The sequence below is a fragment of the Paroedura picta genome, chromosome 3 (genome assembly GCF_049243985.1).
Source record: "Paroedura picta isolate Pp20150507F chromosome 3, Ppicta_v3.0, whole genome shotgun sequence".
NCBI lineage: Eukaryota > Metazoa > Chordata > Lepidosauria > Squamata > Gekkonidae > Paroedura > Paroedura picta.
The window spans coordinates 19,625,161-19,649,015 of record NC_135371.1 but is presented as its reverse complement, the minus strand read 5'-3'; the positions used below and the strand labels follow the sequence as shown (position 1 = coordinate 19,649,015).

Here is a 23,855-nt window from a genome sequence, read left to right as displayed (position 1 = left end):
ACCAGTGAGTGGGAACCAGGAGACTGGGACTTACGTCAGTGATTACAGTTCTTTAGAGCGAGTATTAATAGAGAGAAAATATGGCACAGGAGTTCGGACCAACACTGTGGAGATCCAAGTTCAGAACCGCATACTGCTATGAATCTGTGTCACACTTTGGCCCCATCACCATCACTTTAAAGCCTAACCTACTTTCCATGGTTGCTGTGAGAATAAAATAGAGAAGAAAAGAGTCAAGTATGCCCCCTTTTGGACAGAAAGGTATATATGTTAGCCATGGAGGATGGTGTCAAGAGTTGTAGGAATGGAATGGGTCCGAACGGTGATGTCATGTGAACTTATGTAATGAAGAGATTCAGTTAGTTAAGCAGCCAACATGAATCAGTGGGCAAACCAATTTAAGACAGAATCATCATTGACTATAATATAAATGTCTTGTCCTTCATCTTTGCATGCTTATGGGATGAGTTTCTTCTAAGGAATAAGGAGTAAATTCAGAGCCTGATGGTTCGGGTTAATGAACCAAGACTATGTACAATGCATGGACCATCTTCCAAAATAGGGCTGAGGCCTGATCTACTACCCATGCAGCAGAATGATGTGGTACAACGTGGGTACAGCATGGATTCCACTTTCTATATCAGTAAAAACCAGGCATTTAAAAAAAGAGAACTGTCTTTTAAAAATGTGGACCCTAACCTGTAATCAGAAAGCATGGTCAGTTCTTTCTCCTCTGGATTCAACTACCTCATTCTGCCTTCATGTGCAAACCAGAGGATAATTTTCATTAAACAAGAGTTTGTTTTAACAATATGTGTAGATTTGCATTCTCATAAATGGATCCCATCAGCCTGAGATTCCTCCTTCCTGATCTCATATGTGCTAGACAGAACTGTTCACTCACATACAGACAAATAATGGTGGTGAGGTAGTAGATACTTTGCACTGCAGTTAAAAGGCTCAGCTTTTAAAAGAAACCCTGACATTATGGGCAATTATAGTTAGAAAAACAGGCATGGACAAGCATAAAGAAGAGAGGACTCCTTGATATGCTCACTTGATACAGCAGGTTCTTGTAGATGTGACAGGACACTTAGGAGGACAGAAGAGATCAAGCTTGCTGCACAAATGACCATAAACTGCCCGAACTTCCACAGTTCCGCAGGGCCTGCAAGAGGGAGCTCTTCCACCAGGCATTTGCTTGAGGCCGACCGACTCAGAACACCTGCTGATCCCCCCAGAGCCCGCTCATGACTCTCCCAATGTTACTGTTAATTGTTATTTATATTATAAATGTGGTTTTGTAATCTTTTGATGCTTTATTGAAAGTTGTTTTGATGTTATAGTCTATATAATGTTCCATGTAAGTTACATAATGTTCAGTGTAAGCTGCCCAGAGCTGCAAAGAAATGGGCAGTATAGAAATCTAAACAAATAAACAAATAAATGAACAAACGAACAAACAAATAAATGAAAAATAAATATAACACTATTCCACTATGTATTTTCGAAGAAACATTCCTTGTTTTTAATAAAGGAAAACTTTTGGAAATAAAATATATGAGACACACCGCAGGAGACAGTGTGGCAAACGATAACAACATGTACTGCCTTCAGGTGATTCATGCTGTGCATTCCTTGGTCACCCGATAAAAAGCTTCGCCTCTCCCTTTAAATAAAATTTATTCTTTGGCAGCGTTATAAATGCCGACCCACGTCTATACTGCAGAGGCCACTTTCCTGCAGCACAATATCTCCACCTTTTCTTCACTATCCATGACCTAATTAATTTGGCCAATTATCTTCCCGGCTGTTAAAATGCTCAGCTTAATGTCAAGTGGTTTATTTTTAATAGCATCTGGTCTCAAAAAAAATATATCAAAGCCACATTTCTGAGCTGGAAAGTCATCTCTCCTCTCCTGAGAAAAGGCAGAACGAAGTCCATGGGTAACCCTAGCATTTCCTTGCTTCAAAATGACTGAACACAGTTGCAGTCCCAGGGGAGTCTGTGCTCCACCTCCCTTGAAAGAAAATATGCATTTGACCCTTCACTGCTGCAAGTTCTAACAGCCTACACAGTGTGTTTGTGTGTGTGTGTGTGTGTAAAATGCCATCAAGTCTCAGCTGACTTATGGTTTTCAAGGCAAGAGATTAATAGAGGTGGTTTGCCATTGGCTTCCTTTCCATAGGACCCCTGGCCTTCCTTGGTGGTCTCTCATCCAAATACTAAATAGGGCTGCCCCTGCTTAGCTTCCAAGATCTCATGAGATCCGGCTAGCCAGGCCATTCAGTTCATGGCAGCAACCTACAATAAAGCTATAGACTCCTCCCTGGCTGTTCCACACTGATAGAAAGCTCTTGGCAAAGCCCAACAACAACAGCAGCAGCAACAACAACAACAACATTTATTAAATGTATAGCCCTCCAAAGACTCAAGGCGGGTTACATAAAAATATAAATTCCATAAAATCCCATAAAACCTCCTAACCCGTATAACTCCCAAGGTACCAGGATAGCCAGCCCCCTCCTACCTTCCATAGTCATCTAACAAGGGGTGTGCTAAATGTTGCATAGTGGAGCCTGTGGAACTTTGCCACCTCCATTATGGTGGCTCAGCCGGACTGGAGCTCCTTCATAATGTGACACTAGGCAGAGTTGCCCTTTTCTAAGACCACTGATTGCAATGCATTTAGAAAGGTGTAACTCGCCTTAGGATGCACTGGAAATAGGGTATTTATGGCTACATTTTCATAAATGTGCCCCCCTCCCAGATGTAATGACCATTTCTAGCTATTAAGATAGCTTAGTCTACACCCACACTCACACAGACATGTAACAAAAAAATGCTAAAAGACAGGCAATTTCCTCAATGTTGGGAGCCTGAAAGGTACAGCTTGTGTGTATGCACTTGTGACATGTTACTGGAATAAGGCTGGACCATCACTTTCACCTCAATTTATCCTTTTACTCAGAAAAGGAAAACCATTTCTCCAATATAATGAGACAAAGAAGCTGAACACCACTTCAATTTGACTTGACCTGTCAGCCATCATAAGCAGCGGCCCTTGGAAAGTACTGCAAGTCCTCAGGTGTGCTGAACCTGCAAATGAGCAAACGGGAACATTTGCATTCCTGCAAAAAGCAGTTTATTAAAGAAAAAAAAAAGAGGGCTCCATAAATCCACTGGGCTGGAAAACTTGATTTCCTTGAGAAATTTTGTTTCTCCAACAATTTATAATAAGACGCTGCTACAGAAAAAGAAGGAAGGCAGGACAGGAGAACAGACTGAAGATATTGATGAATATGCTAGCAAGATGCGTCTGAATTTAAAGTTCTCCTCCAGCCTAACTTGCCCATTAATATTCCAAGAACCTGAGCAACATGCTTCAGTAGCAAGGTAAGTTCTATGATAAATGGGTTCTCCAATCTGTGCACCAGTCAAGCAGCTATAAAAATCAGAATAATACATGCAAAAATTTTCATTATGTTTCTAAACACACTTATTTACATTTTAAATCACACAGCAGACAAGGAGAAATATCCTTCATTTAGACAGGTGTGAATGGGAAAGCAGATGCATCCATTAAGACAGAAACAATTCCATGAATAATTATCACAATAACAGTACAAATAAAATCATCATCAACAACAACAACAGTCACACCGAGACTTTGTTCCCTCTTAATTAAAGAAGTTCAGGCCAATGCCTGACTTACTTGAAAGAACACAGCCATGGTGCCTATGATTCTTTTCTCTTGGATAGCCGTCCCAAAGCTGTCAAAGTCATCGGGATTGTAGAAATAAATCTGCATCTGTGGGAAATTGAAGGACAAAGTCATATTGAGACATAAAGACGAAGAACTTTTAGCGTAGCTGTTGCAGAAAATGATGAAAGGAAGGAAAGACACAATGTTAGAGAACATTGCAAATCCTTTTGTAGGTTGATTTCTGAGACAGATCCAGGAATTTTCATGATATTGGCTGTTGACAGAGCTACACCAGCCCATGTAATAAAAACAAATCTCAACAGTCCCCAGATTGTAAGGTCATGTGACACTAACATCAGAGAAGAATTTTGCGTTTACTGAACTGCATCTTGTTTTCATTCCCCCACTTTTCCAACATGCTCAGATCTCGTTGAACTTTATCTCTATCTTCTGGGGTGTTTGCTACTCTTCCCAATTTGTTGTCATCTGCAAATTTAATTCCTCCACCTCCTCATCCAGATCAGTGATAAAAATGTTGAAAAGTACCGGAAAGTACCGGACTCAGACAGTGGGGACCCGTGGGACCCCACTGTCCACCTCCCTCCAATCTGATGAAACACCACTGACAACTACTCTTTGGGTGTAGTTCTCTAACCAGTTCCCTATGAATGTAACTATCTAAAAATCCAGCCTGCAGTTGTCCAGTTTACCCATCAGAACATCATGGGGAACCTTGTCAGCCTTGCTGACATCCAAGTAAACAACATCAACTGAGTTTCCACGATCTCGTAAGCCTGTCACTTGGTCAAAGAAGAAAACAACCTTGGTTCGGCAGGTCCGGCTGGAGACAAAGCTGTGCTGACTTCCACGGATCACCAAATTGACCCTCAGATGTTTGCAGATCACCCCCTTTAATACCTGCTGCTTTATCTTCCCTGCAACTGAGATTGGACTCACTGGCCTGTAGTTTTTGGGACTTCTCGCCTCCCTTTTTTGAAGGTGGGGATAACATTTGCTCTCCTCTAGTCTTCTAGCACTACTCCATTCCTCCAAGAGGTCCTGAAGATGATAGCTCTCCAGAAAATTATTTGAGCAATCTTGGGTGCACGCCATCCAGCTCAAGGATCTGAATTCATCCAGTGCAGCCAGGTGCCACTCAACAATCTCTCTGCCCATGTCCACCTGCCACCCAGACACAATCCCTTGCCTACTACCATACCAAGATGTGTCCATATTTTTATTCAGGGAACAAACATAGGTATTGAGCCTTTCTGCTTTCTCTCTGTCCTCTGTCAGAGTCTCTCCATCTTCACCCAACAGTGGTTCCATTGCCTCATTAATAAAATTCATTAATAAACATCAAAAACGGAATATTAACAGCAAAAAAAATAAATTTAAGAAGAAAAACAGTAACAGTCAAGCCCAAGAGGGGAAAACAGATACAGAAATCAGGGAAGGGCTGTATACAAATGTAATAAATGAATGAATGAAATCATAAATGCCTCTGAAAAGCTGGAAAATATTTTTAAAGGTAAAGGGTGCAAGCACTGGGTCATGTCTGACCCTTGGGGTGACGCCCTCCAGCGTTTTCATGGCAGACTCAATACGGGGTGGTTTGCCAGTGCCTTCCCCAGTCATTACCGTTTACTCCCCAGCAAGCTGGGTACTCATTTTACTGACCTCGGAAGGATGGAAGGCTGAGTCGACCTTGAGCCGGCTGCTGGGATCGAACTCCCAGCCTCATGGGCAGAGCTTTCAGACTGCATGTCTGCTGCCTTATCAGTCGGCACCACAAGAGGCTCTTAAAATATTTTTAGTGGGAGTCTAAACACCCTTGGCATCAGGAGATAGGCTTGGGGAAGAGAATTTCAGAGTCAAAGGGCAACAGCAGAAAAGATCCCACTTGTACATTTCTTCTCTTAGGACAAGAGGGGATAAGGGCTGAAATGCTGGGATAATTTCAGCACAGCCTTTTGTTTTATTAAATTGCAGCATTTGTAGGAAAACAGGTAGTGCAATATGAGAGCAGGGTTTTTGGGGAAACAGTCAGCGCTTCTAACGGATCCTTGAACCTGGTAAATTGCACTTAGTGTGTTAAATATAGGTTGCGACACAGCTTATTCCTCTAAAAGTTTCATTTTGATTCAGGGAGTAAAAAGCTTAGTGGTTCTCCAATACTGGCCTCAGAACTGTACAACACATGTTGAGAAAACATGTTTTATTTAACAATTCGGTAACTCGGTTTCCAGCCAAAGCACCTCACTAAGTGCTGAACATTTATTAGAATGGGTTTATGACTTCCCCTGTTCCAAGGAAAATTCCCTCGAGTTCCCTCCTCAGTGTGAGGAATTTTGAAATAGGTCCTGATTCACGAACTCCATTTTACTCTCTCTTTTACCCTCCAGCTCTGTCTGGCAGTTTAACCATCTGCTTCCGCCATGGATTTCTCCCACAGTCTTCTGATTGGTTGTTTTACTACGGAGCGGTGATTGGCTGATTCGAACATCCCTGGATGATGTACATGGCTCCACCCACTTTGCCCTGATTAAGATGGGGACCCCCCTCCCCCCGAACAGGTTCTCTGCAAAAGATAAGTGGGCCTTATTAGATTCTTCAGCCTAGGATGTTCATGTGGCCTTGCACAAATAATTTGTTCGTTACAAACCCTGTAAAAATAAAGTTCAGGACTTTCAGAAGGCAATTCGACGATTTTGCAAAAAGATTACAGTCCGCCTGAAATACCATGTGGATTACAAGGATTACAAGCATCTAATCATCAAGTCTCTAGAAGCGGTTAAACATCACAATTTTTATTTCAATCCCTTTGGTTGTACAGGCAAAAGAGCTGCAAGCAGAAAACAAAGATGGTATTTTGGGGCAAAGCAGCAGCCGTGTGCAATAGCTGCTGGGGAATCACATCGCCGAGCTATTGTGATGTATTGCTTCACAAATATGAAAGCCGTCAAGGAATGGTTTAACTCCATCTGCTTTCCTGCAGGAGCCATCCTAATTTATTAACAGAAAAGCACTGCAAATTAGGGCCACGCACACGGCAGCAACATGCAGATGGCCTTCTGTGCTGTATAACCAACACCTGTGCATCAACTGTTCCCACATTTACAAATCCTTGGAGTGCTGGCAGCACCTGCAGGTTCAATATCATTCCTCTATTCGCATGGGAGGCCACTTTTTCCAGCACTTTGAACGGAGAGACTAAATCATCATTACTGACAGTTTCCAAAACGGGGAGCTATGCTTGTCTTGCCATGAAAACACAGGAAACTGATAGTGTGGTCTGGTTGAAGGACTCTGCTTTGAGAATCAACAGATATGGGAATTTCACTCTCCTTTCAGTGGCCAGTGGTAAAGACCCTTAAAGGTAAAGGTATCCCCTGTGCAAGCACCAGGTCATGTCTGACCCTTGGGGTGACGCCCTCTAGCATTTTCATGGCAGACTCAATACGGGGTGGTTTGCCAGTGCCTTCCCCAGTCATTACCGTTTACCCCCCAGCAAGCTGGGTACTCATTTTACCGACCTCGGAAGGATGGAAGGCTGAGTCAACCCTGAGCTGGCTGCTGGGATCGAACTCCCAGCCTCATGGGCAGAGATTCAGACTGCATTTCTGCTGCCTTACCACTCTGCACCACAAGAGGCTCCTTGTTGGTAACTCTCGAAATGTGCCAAAAGGAATAACTATGAAGCTGCCAACCTATCACAATGGTGATATTCTATCCTGACTCACCATTAGAATATTTCTTTACTTGTAGAAGACCCTTAAACCCCCCCAAAAAGTTATTTCACTTTCAGGTATTGCAGCTCCATGTCACATAATTAAAACATACTTCCTGTTATAAGTTGCATCTGAATCTATGTACCTTGGGCACACATTCTTGTGTCTTGCTTTTCAAACGTGAGACAGACAGACAGACAGAGACCTCCATTTGGTAAGACAGTTCTTCCAAAAGCTCTTCTCAGAAAGAACTAGGTGTACCATGCTTTGGACATGAGTTGGGCTTCGGGGGGGGGGGGGTTATTCTTTGTGCAGAAGGCTGAAATCACTTAGCTCACACACTTGATGGCTTCTTTGAAGACTTCTGTGTATCCTTGCTGGTAACTCTCGAAATGTGCCAAAAGGAAGAACTATGAGGCTGCCAACCTGTCACAATGGTGATATTCTATCCTGACTCACCATTAGAATATTCCTTTACTTGTAGAAGAAATGCAAAGTATCAATTAATGGTTCTGAGAAGACCCATTACATCAACTGGCTTTGCCTTTGTGTGGCTGGATGTTCTGGACAGACCATATATTGGAAACACCCTGAGAATGAATGTGCACTGTGATTTTCACACGTTATATGCAAAAGGCCAAATAAAAGCCAAGTTCACATAACTTCAACGTTTCAAGGTTATACTATTTTTTTTGTACGTGGACTCAATATTGCTGCTACTGCCTCCCATGCAAATGAAGGACTGTTACTTAGCCAACCAGAGGCTCTTATTACAAGAACTTATGGACCAATGAACTGCTCTCGCTTAGGACCAATCAGATTCTTTGGAGGGCTAGCCAAAATGTGTTTAAGTCCAGGCTGTTCCTATGTTCACAGGTTGGTGTTAATAATAAAGTGCTGTTGTTTTCAAAGAATTGGGAGTCTGTTGTTACCAAACCGATAGACTTATTAGTAGTAATTTGCAAGGATGTTTCTAGTACTGTCAAAATAGTCTTTCAGGACATGCCTAGAAGTTCAAGTCTCAAAAGCAATGCATTTAATGGATTTACATTTTATTTCAAAAACCCTGTCTAATGTCAACCCAGCTTGCATACAGTCCCATGCCTGTCAGCAATCATGAAGATGAGAAAGCCTTAATTTTGACACTGAAACCAATAATGATCACAATTCAGAAAAACTAGCAATAAACTGCTAGATAGCAAAAAATTCTAGCCGCGTGGTACATTTTTGGTGCCATCTTTACATCTCTACATCTAGAGAATTCAGCAGTGAGTACATTTGTAGGGCAGAGTTGTGGGATACAACTGGAGAATACACTAACTGTTTTGTCAAACTCATAGATCCCTGGCAATGTCTTAAAAATGAATGGCCTCCAGGTTTGGATAACTCTCAATTTGTAATTGAAATTCAACAAGGTATTTTTAGGCACTTACGTTAAAATTAATACAATTTGGGGTTTTTTTTATAGCTGGGATTGCTTGAGTCTGTTTATCTAAGTCAGATGAAAAGCCCAAGTAACAGTAACAGACTATACCTTACATCACTTTTGCAGAACCCTACAACCAATTAGTTCATAAATAAGGCATCTTAACATATAACCTTCATACTGTACTAAGATGGAAGGCAACCTCAAATGAATTTAGCATTCTTATTCAGGGTGCCAAATACATTTTGGAACATCTTGGTCTATAGCGGCTCTCAACCTTACCTGGTCGGCGACCCCAACTTTGGCAGCGGCTTTGGCGGAAGCATCCGTGTGTGAGTGGCAGGCGAGGGTGCGTGTGTGTGCAAGCAGGCGCACCACACTAAAGGCGGCATGGAGGCGGCCATTGCCATGGCTCCGCCACCTCTGCCTGCCGCTGCAACCAGAAATCTGGGGACCCCAAGGAAGGGGCCAAGCAACCCCAAATGGGGTCCCGACCCACAGGTTGAGAACCACTGGTCTATAATGATATAAGAAAATTAATGGTTGCTATACAGTTTTGGGTAAATGTGAAAGATTTGTTAAAATAAACATGGATGCAGATCCAGTGTGTTTTTAAACAATATATCCCATGGATTTTGACTACATGGTTTTCTGAGCAGTGGCCAAACAAAGATATCCACAAGTGATCCCTCCCAAAGCATAAGAAAGTAAGAAGAGTCCTACTGGATCAGACAGAGAATCTAGTCAAACCCAACCACCTATCTCTAGCAGCGGACAACCAGATGCCTCTTGGAAGCCTACAAACATATTGTATATAGTATTCAAAAGTATACTGTCTCTGTCCATGATATTATGGCTTATAGTCACAAATAGATAAACTACATGATATTTAAAAGCAACCCAAGCTTTTAAAAAAGCAACTTGGATTCCACTAGAAAACAGATCCACATAGGCTTTTGTGTGTGTATACTCTACAGTGCAAAAAAGAAAGCTGACAGGTAGAAAGTTTATTTTTACCTGTGGGAGTGCCAATTCCCATATAACTCCGAAAAGGCATTAAGTTCAAGACAGCAAAATCTGCTTAGGGTCACTAGCCTCAAGGAAATTAATATGGTCTCAACCACAGCCAGGGCCTTTTGGGCCCTGGCCCCAGCCTGATGGAACACACTCCCAAGGGAGACCAGAACCCTGTGGTACTTTGAATGGTTCTGCAGGGCTTGTGAAACAGAGTTTTTCCTTTGATTGAGGCTCAATAAAACTGGCCTGCCTATCAAAGCTCCACTCATCCATCTGGGGCTGTCCATCTTTGTCCTCCTGCCTCTGAAAGATTAGAAACAGGCATTGAAGGACACAACTTTTAGTTGTTAAGTTTTTAATTGTTCTATACTATATTTTTTTGTAATTCATGTTTTTATCATGTCATGTCCCATGGTAAGAAGTTTTGGAGGGGGGGGGGAGATTGATACTGTGCTGAGACTCAGAATGCTGGGCTACCTGTTTTACTTATGCAAGTAATTGGTTTTGTAATCTTTTGATGTTTTTTAAAGTTGTTTGATGTTATGTAATGTTCCATGTAAGTAATAATGTTCTGTGTAAACCGCCCAGAGCTGCGAAGAAATAGGCGGTATAGAAATCTAAATAAATAAATAAATAAATAAATAAATAAGTTTAAATAAGTTTAAAGGACATACCACAAGGGACCCCCACGTTATCCTCTATTCTCTCCTCACGAAATGACCCGTAAAAGGTTACCCTGAAGAATCCTACTGCTGAGGGAAGTAGAAAAGCAAAATAATATCAAGTGTGTGATTGTTTCCAACTGTTTCTTATTTAGCACGAACAAAAATATCCCTCCGTAATCAGGGTGTCTGAGGGACCATCAAGCAGGAATTTACTTTAACCATCACCTTCCTTATATACCAAAAAGTCTCACAGAATTAGCTTTTGAAAATCCACATTTTTTTAGGACGGTGAATTTTCCAGAGCATAAGGGAACTAGATTGCACAGAAAATAGTTAAGTTGGTTGTTAGAAAGCCATAATATTTTGCGGGAAGGGCGAGAATACAGGGCTAAGCAGTCCAAGTACAGAAAAAGTTAAGAAAATACTCAGAATGATTTGCTTTGATTCAATGGAGCTAACTATTGAACAGACTAATCTTTAATTATTATTACTTCTTTCAGCTGCAGTGTGAGAAGGAATTATTCTCAGCTTCTTTTTCCAGCTGGATGTGAAATCTCTTCCTTGGAACCAAATTGCATGCAAAGCCTCCCTATCCATGTAACTAATTTCTTTGTGAAGTTTTCAGCATAGCAAAATAGTTAGGGAGTTCAGAGTTTTATCGCAGTGCATTTGATTACTTGTAGCTGGGAAAAACAAACAAATAAAAACGCCAACATGACTTTGCAACCATTTCCAAAATGAACTTATGGGAGGAAAAAGCAGCACCCTAAATGGCTGACTGAATTATAGAGTTCTTGGTCTTTTGGAGGAGGAGGAGGAGGAGGAGGAGGAGGAGAAGAAGAAGAGTTGGTTCATATATGCCACTTTTCTCTACCCATAGGAGTCTCAAAGCGCCTTACAGTCTCCTTCCCTTTTCTCTCCTCACAACAGACACCCTGCAACAGGGCCCCTAGCTCTCCCGGGAGCTCATTACACCAGGTTAGGGCCAGGACCGAAAAGGCCCTGGCCCTGCTCGAAGCCAGGCACACTTCTTTAGGGCCAGGGACCTCCAACAGATTAGGACTTGCAGAATGAAGTGCTCTGCGGGGGTCATAAGGAGACAAGCGGTCCCTCAGATAGACAAGGCCCAAGCTGCAAATGGCCCTGAAATGGTATATTTAATCAACCAGCTCTGTAGGTGGATGGAGACACGACGAACTACAACCCCCCCCCCCAATTTATTCCACTCTCCCATGCTACTTTGATTTCCGCATAATGAAAATATCTTGTCGGAAACTATGTGATTAAAATGTCAAACTAGGCTCCCAGAGAGCCGAGTTCAAATTCCCACTCTGCCACAGAAGCTTGGTGGATGACTTTAGGAAACTCGCTCTTGGCCTAACCATAGGGTTACTTCTGTAAGGATAAAATGGAGGAAGGAAAGAGCAGTGTTGTAAGTCTCCTTGGGTCCTCACTGGGGAGAAAAGTACAGTATAACTAACAAATAAATAGACTATCTCTATACAAGAATTTGCAAAGCAGAGGGCAAATATGGTAGAGTAATTGCTTTAGTAATTGAAATATTTATAGCTTTGGAGGGGTCGACTAGAAATGGGGAGTCCTAGATTAAAATCCAGCCTCCTGCCATGAAACTCACCAGATAACTTGGTTCAGTGGCACTCTCTCACGCCACAACCCTGTGAGGTAGGCTGGGCTAGGCTACCTCACTGGGTTATTGCGAGAAAAAAAGGGAGGGGAGAGAACCAGGAATCCAACCTTAAACTCCCAAGAGGAAGGGAGGGATTAAAAGCTATCTGTCTGCCTGCCTATCTGTCCGTCCGTCCGTCTGTGTATGTGTATATATAAAAACACAAAGCTAAACTGCTGTTCAGCACTTGGATTCAGCACTAAAAAAAGCTGTACGTTGTGTTCATTTCTGTTTCCATAATATGAAGCTAACTGCCTCAATGTTTGAGCTTTCCATAACATGAAACTTTTTTTTTTTCAAAATTGCTTTGTACTCAGTAACAGCCATATGATTCACCATAAAATGAAGTCTGGAAAATCGTTTTGGATAAATGGAACTATAAATTCAATAGAATTTCCATGACAACATAGATTGCAACACTGTGCCACAAGTAAAACCTTATAAATCATTCAAAACCAACAAGAAATCCGCAATAAGTCTTCTATTTGAAAACACAGAAGAGCTGTGAATTATAGTTTGTGGTTATTCTGACGAGAAATTTGCATTTTCACTCTTCTTCCGCCTTTAGAGGCTTTGTATGTCTTACAATACATTCCAATTTAGAAAACAAAATAAACTAGAGTCTTCTGGTGCCTAACATATGTTTTCCTGAACTGAAACTCATACTATCAGATGAGTAAAGGTAATCATGGAAGTTAACCTGAACATACGGTACCTTGGCTTAAGAGCTCATACCCTCCTTTAAATATATTCCAAACCCTAATCCAAATTTATTCCAGAGAATAAATAGACACAAACCAGTCATAACAAATGGAAACACTCAAGAACTGGGGGCCTGGGGTGGATTTCAAAATCCTTCCCTGTCCCAATTTGCTTCCGTTTTAAACTAACGTTTCCATTTTTAAAAATCTGCCCCAACCCCAAACAGTAGCCCAGGAGATAAAGCAAACAAGATCCTGAAGACAAGAATGCCACAGCCTCCTCTTTTCCAAACCCAATTTTTAAGACATCCTTGACAATCCGTCTCAATGCGTAATTCTGGTGCTTTGCAGGCACAGAGAGACTCTCCTGCCAGGAAACAAATACCATCATGCGTGCCAAGCCCACAAAGAATATTGCCTTCCTGAGGAAAGCCAGTTCACGTCGCATTCCAAGACACTGCAAGTGTTTTCAAAACTCAACATGCTAGCAATTAGGGAGGAGGCAAAGAGTTTCAAGAGTACCCGGGAGTCAAAGGAGCCAACCAGACTCCTTTTCCAATTCAGGGGGAAATGCTAAGGTTTCTTTGAATTCTTTAGCCTTACTAAATGCCAAGTGTTGCTCGACACTAATAGGCATCTCTTTGAAGGACACACCTTTTCCTGAAATGTCAAGAAGAGGTGACAGATGTTTACGGGAACACAGACACTCAGACTTCAGTGACTTGTCATAGCACACTCAGGACACAACTAGCCAGGAATATAATGTCTCCCTTTGGCTGTGGGTTCCCCATTTAGGGTACTTGCTCAGGCACCCGTTCTCAGGTCCATTCAGTAGAGACAAGTTGGCTCAAAATATCAGCCGCCTTTCTGCAAGGAGACAACGCCAATAACTTAAAACATCAGCTTAAATACAAAACTGGAAACTAAACAAGAGCTCCATCCAATAGTGCCAAACTAAATCACACAAGATATATTAGGGGAAGAGTAAATTGTTCCCTGAAATATAGCTCAAGGACCAAAGCACAAGAAGATATGGGCTCCTTCCCTCCCATGCAGCCTTTCAAGAACCCAGCCCCCAGAGATATTGGGGTTTTGAAAAACATTGTGAGTGGATGGAGAGAGCCAGAAGCCCCTCCTGAGTGAATCATAGAATCATAGAGTTGGAAGGGGCCATACAGGCCATCTAGTCCAACCCCCTGCTCAACGCAGGATCAGCCCAAAGCATCCTAAAGCATCCAAGAAAAGTGTGTATCCAACCTTTGCTTGAAGACTGCCAGTGAGGGGGAGCTCACCACCTCCTTAGGCAGCCTATTCCGCTGCTGAACTACTCTGACTGTAAAAAATTGCAAAGTGAATGTTCATTGGCTCATTCTATGCTTATATTCATGTGATTAAGGCCACACTCTACACGGTTGTCTTCTACTTTACAGCAGCCATTCACCAGCAGTATATAGAAAACTGTTTTCTAGGGAACACTTCACCTGTATGTGCAGACACTTTTTGCCCAGATTTGTATGTCACTTGTGCAGCATTTTCACAAGCCTCCCTTCATGGAAGAAATTTCACAGTATAAAGGATCTGTACATTATTATATTAGCCCTTATGGAACTCTTGATTTTTCAAGAAAAAAAACTGGTGTTGTTCAAATGTATTTTTACATTATAAAAATCACAACAATTTCATCCAGGTATAACACACAAAAGCCCTGATGTGGGTAGCTCATGCTAGCCCGATCTCATCAGATTTCAGAATCCAAGGAGGATCAATCCTGGCTAGTATTTCGATAGGAGGCCTCCAAGGAATACCAGGGTTATGACGTGGAAGCAGGCAAAACAAATTGCCTGTGAACATCTCTTACCTGGAAAACTCTATAGGTTTACAAAAAGTCAGCTGTGACTTGACAGCACTTTCTTCATTCCTCCATTACACGGTTGGTTCATGAAGAGAACAAGACTCACAATTCCTCAAGCTCGTGTACTTTCCCCTTCTATGAGAGCCCACGGTTAGTTGAGAAGCTGTTCTTTGGTTTGATGTCTGAACTGGACAACCTACTTTTTCCCTTCTTACTCACAACCCATAATCCCAAACAGTGAGCTGGATCTAGGCTAAATATGCCAATGGCAAAACAGCACTTTTCTGCCTCCCCCATCCCTATACATCCCATGGATCTTCACAAAATGCTGCTGCGTGGGACAGGGGAGCCTGAGGAATAACGGGAGGTGAGTGCAGCAGGAAGGGGGAATTGGCAGAAACTGCCAATTTAGTCAGGATCCTGGTTTGTGGGCAAACTAATAAACAGCTAGCAAAGACTGGCAATCAACTGCACCCTCTATGTACAGTAACTAGGAAACCTTCAATATGCAACCCACATATGAAGGGAGGAGGAACAGAGAAGTGTATGAGCCCAAGGCCTCAGAGATTCATTTGGTCATCTAGTCTGAAGTGATCTCGTGCAGGGGTAGTCAACCTGTGGTCCTCCATATGTCCATGGACTACAATTCCCATGAGCCCCTGCCAGCATTTGCTGGCAGGGGCTCATGGGAATTGTAGTCCATGGACATATGGAGGACCACAGGTTGACTACCCCTGATCTAGTGTGTTACATGCAAACAAAAACTCAGCCAGACCCTACAGGGAAGAGGTTTTCATTGGTTTCAGGAGTATCCCAAAGAAAACAGTTTAGAGGCATGAGATATACTCTGCTGTGTCCCAAGCACACTGGAAGTGAAAAGGTGACAAAAATATTTTTCGACAACATTCTAGTTCATCAGTTCATGAAATGACATGACTGCATGAGGAGTTCATTACAGACATATGCAGTATAAATTATGGTCTTGCCACAACATTTGTGGACTGCTGAGTTACTGCCCTAAACTATGCCACATACATTGGAGATGAAATCTCCATGCAAAGCCACGCCATTTCATGAATGGATGAACTAGAACGCTGCAGGAAAAGCCTCTCCCCTCTCCCAGTTAGCTTCATTAAAAAAAAAATTCTGCTCTGGCTCAGTAACTGGAATAGTTAGCACAATTCATTTGCAGGAGCCAAATATCACCAAGATCAGAAAGTACCACTGCCCTACTTACAAATATTTCAGTATGAGTTCCTTAACATATAAAATTAGTCAAAGAATACATTATCTGAAAAAAATGCCACTAAAAGTTAAAAAACAACCAACCATTCTAACAAAAACAATAATCCAACATAAAAAAACTGAGGTAGAATGTGAATTCCTAGCTCTTTCCCCCAAATTATCTGCATCCCAACCCTAAATATATGCTCAGTGCAAACTTCCTCATTAACAAAGCTGCATTTCTCATATATAGGATTTCTACCAGGCTGTGCTATTCAAAAGAATATCCTTTACATAAATTGCATGGTTGCTGTGTATTAGAATATGTATAGTGATTGTTCAAACGAAAATTATCCCAGTGAACCCATTTCACAGTGATGACCATTTCACAATAGATTATTTGTTGGACTCTAGCACAATACTGTATGAGTATGAATGTTTACTGTGAAGGGTTCTGTTGTTATGGTTTTGCCTAAAGTGACATAAGACAAGCCCTTTGACAAAAGAATGCCAGGTGTTGTTGTTGTTTTTTTTAATGATGATGGGCAGTTTCCTCAACAGGAGTTAATTTTTGTACAATCTCCTGAGGACTGCCTTCTTGAATGAGATACCCACCAGAGCTTGCAGGTTGTCACCCCTCTGCAGAAGAGAGGGAGTAAAGAAACATGTAAAGAAACAACAGAAGGTTTGAAGAAACTAGAACTAAATTGTCTGAAAGTGCATTGGGACACCAGCTTTCTCTTTCTTCCAGTTAGGTAAGGAGTAGACAACCTGCTGTCTTGTTGGAGTGACTAGTTGTCTCCATTTACATGATGTATGTACAACTATAAACAAAGAAAGCTCTGCAAAGGCAACGCGTGTCTTCAAATGACCATGACATTCTCAAGCAAAGGAAACCAGACTCAAACAGTCCAACCCTTGGATCTTCCCACCATGTACGGAAGAGGGAGGTGGGTAACAATGCCGAAGAATAAAATACACGCATGACAGATTCAAAATATTCATGTACGCATCTTTGGCAGGTGGCATCTACCAACAGGGTGAAAGGCAATCTTTCCCCAATTGTTCTCTGTCTTCTTTTTAAGAGGGGGAAAAAATGCCCATATGGGCACTTTCAATGAACAGCAAGTACACTCTGCACTCAGCAGTCATGTCCACAATACAGGAAGGACACCTTCTTTCACGCCCCTTGTCAAGAAACCTGCAAGTATTGTTTGCTATAGGTAGGTAGGAAATTCCCAAAGGAGAGATTTTTTTTTTTTTACTCCAGAGATTCCTTTAGTGGCCAGGCCAATCTTTTGCCTTCCTGTGGATTTCTGGATTCCTGCATCGAATAATGGATAGCTCAGCCCAGTCAAAATGTGTTTGCTTGGGCTTAAGTGCTAAAGACTGCAAAGCCATACACCTAAACTTGAACTTGCTTCAAACGCGAGTCGAGCAACCAAAACCTTATCGGTTATAATCAGAAAAGCAGCTTGCATATCTAATAGCCAGTCTTTTCAGCATCCGAAGCTGCTTATGCTCAGCCTATAATGTCTACCAAGAGGGAGCTGCTGTATTTCGTGTTTACTTGAAATGCCTACAAAAAAGAAAGGATCAAGGGCCCGAGGAGCCAAACGCCACGAGGTGTCAACGGAGTGCCCTGAATAATACATAAAGCAGCTACACTCTTATCCCTAAAACCACAGGTGTGAACCAGATGTCATGCTTATCTTCTCTTGAGATTACAGCAAACAACATCCATGCCTCCTGCATACAAATTGAACTGTGGCTCAGGAAGCTTGAAATATATTAAAAGCCTGGCACTGAAGTTCAAAACACAGGTAATGACTAGCAGCTTGCCAGGTTCTCCGGAAAGTCTTTTCAAGTTTGATATCAAAGTTAGAACTCCAGGGCTTTTGTTGTGTGTGTGTGTGTGTGTGTGTGTGTGTGATTTTTAACTCCCTTTTGAGCATTTCCATAGATCACAATACATGTTTATATCGCAAGTAAGGCCTGAACGGAACTGTAGTTGGAGCTTACATAGGAAAGTTATTCCCTTTCAACATCCTTTTGTTTCTCCCCGTGAAAATTTCAAAGCCAGGTGCTTAACAGGCTCTGGGATCTGTACCCAGGAGTTCCGAGTCGCTATTGTGTTTTGAAGCGGCATTTGAAAGGTAACTCAGGGACCACCAGGAGCAGCATTAACTGCCATCCATGGCCGAGAGACTGTCAAAAGCTTCCAAAGCCTCACAAATACCTGGCTGGAGGCGATACAAGGCCAGGAGCCCACACGCTGGCTCAGCAACCCAGCAGCCATTCTCTCGCAGGTGGGGCCCAGGAGAGCTCTACCTCCCACAAAAGGCAGATCTGTGTGGCTGTGAAGAACCAGTCAACCGTGCTTCCTTTCCTTTTCAATTTAAGCATGTAAGGGCCAGAAGAGAGGCCTCCTTTGAAATTTCAGGTTAGGGTTTTTCTACAGGGCACGTTTTTTCTGGCGACGAAATTACTGAACCTGAAAGAGTGGCTGGAAATAACTGTTAAAACAAAAATAGCTCCCCCCCCCGATACACATACAAGGTAAATCCCAGCAGAATGAAGGCAATAGCCTTCAGAAAACCAGGGAACCCAAGATTAAAACAGATTTTTTTGGCACCACGGACCCCTATTAGCCGTTCACATATGAGTGTGGCAGAGTATGCGTGGTGATTCAGAGCAGCGATGATAGCTGAATACGGATTAGCTAGGGCTAACAACAACAACAACAACATAATTTATTCTTGTTTCCGACCATTCCTGGTAACTCAAAGTGGGTAACAACATGGATTAAAACAATAATCCAATGATATAAAAACCAGTAAGCCATCCAAACATTTAGACATCAGCCCCATTCAGTAGAACTTGGTCTGGAGCGGGGGGGAATTCGGACCTTTCTTTTAGAGTCAGGTCTTTCTTCTATTCAATCAGCATCCACCACCTTTCAAGATTCCACTGAAAGACAGCAGGGAGCACCATCTACTGCAAAGCCCAGGCCTCAATAATGGGCCATTTCCGTAGGCTTCAATAATGGGCATTGTCCATAAAAACACCCTGCTAGCCAAGCTCACGGAAAGTAGGAATCCTTGCAGAAAAGGAGAGCAAGGTCCCAGATCTGTGGGCCTATTTCTAGACATGTCCCGTTTAGATCCAAGGTAGAATGCTTGAATGTTTCCTTCAACTTAATCACAATGATGAGTACAAATTAATGTTAATTCTTGACAGCCTTTATAGTCGCTGTTTCTAATTTAATTAGATGAAAATGTAATTTGCGGCATGAAAATGCAGTCCTCATTAAAAAAATATCAGCCTGGGCTGATCACAACATGAGTGGTTTGGGGGAGAAGTTAGTGCCAGGCGGAGTGTCCTGTGTTTTTGAGTCCTACTGGTGGCTTCCATATCCTCAGACCTCAGGGTTCATACTAAGAGGGCAGTTATAATTAGAGTTGCCAACTTCCAGTTGGGACCTGGAGTTCACTTGGAATTACAACAACTCTCCAAATGACCAAATTCAGTCCCCGTGGAGAAAATGACAGTTGCAGAGGGCAGACCGCTACATTATACCATAGATTCTTGGCGAAATCCCACCCCAAATTTCTCCCTTTTCACAAGATCACCAGGATTTTCCTAAACTGGAGTTAGCAGTCTTAGTTATAATGCAGAGTCCATTTTATTCCTGTGCTTAATTCTCTTCAAAGATGCTCACGATGGAGCAAGTGATTAATTCTGCAATTAAACTCGTCGTTCAAGTTGAGAGGTTGTGCTGACATGTGATTAAAAAAAACACAGCACACACAAACGCTCTGAAGAGAGACAAATGACCGGGTAATCACATTGATCTTTATGAAAATGAAGAGCAAAGCTTTATGAATCTAACCTCATTTTCCCCGCTGCCCCGGGATTTTCCCTGCTTGTTTCTTCATTGAACCGGATTCTGAGAGCCTTCCCAGCAAGTAGGGTGTTCTCCCAGCTGAGAGAAACCATTGACAACGGGAGGCTGTCTTCTGTTTTTTTCCCCCTAGGTGTAACCAGCACTGCTTTTCTGCCACATAACTACTTTTTATGTATTACTAGAATTTCACTGCAATGGCTTCTTATTGGGAATGTCTCCACAAACCACGGCTAGCTTATTTGCACCCCCCCCCAAAAGGGATCCTGCCTTATAACTGTATTACAAACGAAAACTGGCCCACGATTAAACCTTTGCCTCTTGCAAAATTATTTACTATTAATAAGGATGATTCTGTGCAATGCCTTGCTTAGTTTAAACACGAAACCCAGCAATAACAGCCCAGTTACAGACTTCTGAAGGACGACTGCTACTCTGCAGGTATTGCCGGGTCTCCATGTTGGTTCTAGGCTTGCTTCTGTGGGTGGGGTTGCCAGCCTCCAAGTGGGGCCTGAAGATAGCCTGCAATTATGATGGATCTCCAGATGAGAGAGATCATTTCCCCTTGAGAAAAGGACAACTTTGGAAGGTGGAGTCCATGGCATTATACCCACTGAAGTCTTTGCTCCCCAAACTCCAACGACTTCAGGCGCCAGCCTCCAGATATTTCCCAACTAGAGCTGGCAACCCTATATATGGAAAGGGTGGACCGCTACACAAAATGGAATCAACAACACAAGTGAACTGGGTGGTAAGACAGACACCCAGACTTGTTTCCAATTCCAGCATTGCCATCAGGCCTTTTGCTTTATTACCGATGAAGGCTCATGCCATCACAAATTGACCTTTTAAGGCAGTGGTCCCCAACCCGCGGGCCGCAGCCCGGCGCCGGGCCATGAAGGCCTCGGTGCCGGGCCGTGGCTCCTTCTTCCCTCCCCCCCGAAGCGAGAAGCTCGCCAGGCTGCGAGCAAATCGGCCGCCAAAGCGGCCTATTAGCTCACAGCCCGGCAAACTTCTCACTTCGGGAGGGGAGGGAAGAGAAGCTTGCCGAGCCGCAAGCTAATTGGCCGCTTTAGCGGCCGATTTGCTCGCGGCCCGGAGGGGCCGGGAGGGGAAGCCGTGGCCGCCGGCATGGCGGCGGCGCAAACGCGCATGCGCGGACTGCCGCGCACGTGCGTTTACACCCCTGCCGGGCACAAATGCGCGTGCGCGGCAGTCCGCACGTGCGCGTTTGCGCTGGGGCTGCCGCGCGTGCGCAGGCCCCCGGGCCGCCCTCTCCCCCACTACGCCGCAGCGGTCCGCAGCAAGCGGTAGCTTGCGGACCACTGTTTTAAGGGACTCGAAAACTGTTTGTCTTGTCTAGTGCAGGGGTGAATTAGGGGGAAATGCCTACCAGCCCTATACATGCCCTTCATCTGTGTTGGCTGGCTGAAGTCACAGGATTAATTCACTTGGTAGAGTCAAATATGAGCAGCTCCTCATTGCAATTTGGCGTCAGCCTGTGGAATACGTTCACTTTGACCTGCCCTGCAGTTTCTAAGTGGGAAAGAATCCTTAGGTGAGAGTCATAACGACACAGACGCTACTTCCTCACAAGTATGGAAGATTAGGAAGTCTGAGGTGCATCTCGCCCCAGTTCTATCTATGGATAAACATTCCGACTTGAATCAGATCACATTCATTGTCAGTGGGAGAAGAAAGCAGGTGGGGAAAGGTGCTGCTGTGATCTCTTCATAATTTTTTTCCTGCTTTGTCTATCGATCTATACAAAAGGGCAACTGTGCCTCTAACCTGTGTTTACCAATGCCATATTCCAACACCCAGAGAGGCAAATGTGGGCTCTCTAAAAGGTTGTGCTGAACCATTCAACATGTTTTCGTGCTTGGTGACTTACTGGGACACATGACACTTTAATTTCCCCACAGCTGGAAGAGATGACACTAATAGGTGTTGAATGGCAGAGTCCCTTGAGTCCCCCAGGCAGCGTGGAGGCAGGGGCTTAAACATGAATGCTATTAATGGGAACGCACAATAATGTTAAATGTCGTAATATGGGAGCTTTCATCACTAGGCCTCTTTAGAGCTTAAATACTTCATATGCTGGAGACATTTATACAACAAGCGAGAGATGAATTTTCAAACACATGCTTTTGAGTAATTACCCTCTTGAGACGCCACCAATTGCTAAATATTGCCTCAGTTTAATAGCACATTGCTCTTAAGAAATGAAAAAATTTGGAGGTCTATTAAATCACTCACAAATGTAACAAAGATTATGATAAATATCGTAGTATAGGCTTTAGTACTTCAGTGGATAAGGAGCAGAGTAATCCTGTCTCTTGTTATCAGGCATCTCATGAAGGAGTGTTCCAGAGAGCATTGCACACAAACACACACACAAATAAGTCAGCAACCCCTCCCACTTGCCTGACAAGATAGGAACAATACCAACTTCTCTTCTACATAAACAGTATCTGCTTATTCTCAGCCTATTGTGCACATTCTGACCTTGGAACAAAGTAATCCATCTATGGATCTACAAAAACCATTCCCTTATTATATAGCACATGCAATGTGAAACACAAAGCGGAGATAGATCACTTTGCACTGGCTGTTGATTATGAAAACAAAGGAAGTGCTGGGGAAACAAGGCCTGTTCTCAGAGATCATTCTTTGAATGTAATAAATATTTGGTCCATTTACATTTGATTCCACTGACAGCAGTCAGTCATTCTGTATAGAGTGAAGACCCGGAGCTCAGTGATAAAGCATAAGAAGAGACCTGCTGTCTCAGACTAGCAATCCATCTAGTCTACCATCCAATTTCATGCAATGGATAACCAGGTCAAATAATGGGGGAGAGGGGCCAAAACCTTCCCCATATTTTGCCCCCTATCACTAGTAGGGGTGTGCATTCAGATCTTCCTGAATCAAAAATATGTTATTGATGGATTTAGTGTATATTTTGGCACCTCAAAAGCATTGGGAATGTTTTGTAAAATGGAAAAAAAATTCCAAAAGAATCCTTAATATTTTTAGAATCTGGAAGATTGGGAAAACTGTTCCCAATCTATCAGCTGTTCCTCCTTTATTCTGCAGTCCCTCTGAAGAAGGCAAAAAAAAATCACGAAAATGGCTGACAGGTGGGACCGGATTAACAGGTCCATGGTAAACTGCCTCAGACTATTTGGGAGAAGTTGGGTATACAGTTTCCATACAAACATATCTACCAATCTACATTCATAGATAAATAAGAGTGCATAGTCTTAAAGGTTTGTTCTTCAGAACATTACTAGAAAAGGAGGCTTTCTACCCTGATGTGTTAAGATGATTCCAACATTGTATAGACTGACTCTAAAAAACAGGAAATACAACGCAAAGCAGACTTTGACTTCACACACCTCCTCAGTGTTTCTGAAAGCCTACCCTACTTCATTGTGCATTCGTAAGCCTGTGATTGTGGTACTTGCTCCTTCCACAGTGCACACAACATTATGTGGAACCAACACAGTAAAAACACTGTGACTTGCTATCAAGATGATAAAGCATTTCCATTATTAATTAAATCAAGGACAATCATTCAAATGTTGGATCTACGCAAAGTCCCAGGAAAATTTATTCTCCAGGCCACAGGACCTGAAAGGATTAATTGCTATATAGGTTGGCTAAATGCACAGTGGAGGGAGAAGGGTATGAAATTGCTCCTGTCTTCCCCTGCTGTCAGCAGAGCTCTGTTGGTAAGAGAGGCAAGAAATGTCCCCTTAGGACTTCCTACTAGAGATTCCTGCCCCGACCCACACAGCCACAGGAGATCTGCATCCCAGAGAATAAATGTTCCTAGGGTCCGAAAAGACTGTGGGGAGGGGAATAGAGGTAAGAACTGCAATCTTTGCATTGGATCCAGATCAGAGTATGGAGGGGGTCCCATTTTATTCAACCGT

The 23,855-nt window shown here is 42.8% G+C and overlaps 1 protein-coding gene across 4 annotated transcripts in view; it reads right to left on the bottom strand.

Moving 5' to 3' along the window:
* PTPRG (protein tyrosine phosphatase receptor type G) overlaps positions 1–23,855 on the bottom strand; it is a 622,240-nt gene that overhangs the window by 216,536 nt on the left and 381,849 nt on the right. For all 4 annotated transcript variants that reach the window (XM_077325006.1, XM_077325002.1, XM_077325003.1 and 1 more), the window contains exon 5: positions 3,717–3,812. In XM_077325006.1, coding sequence (XP_077181121.1) covers positions 3,717–3,812 — 96 coding nt within the window. The remainder of the gene's footprint in view (positions 1–3,716; positions 3,813–23,855) is intronic.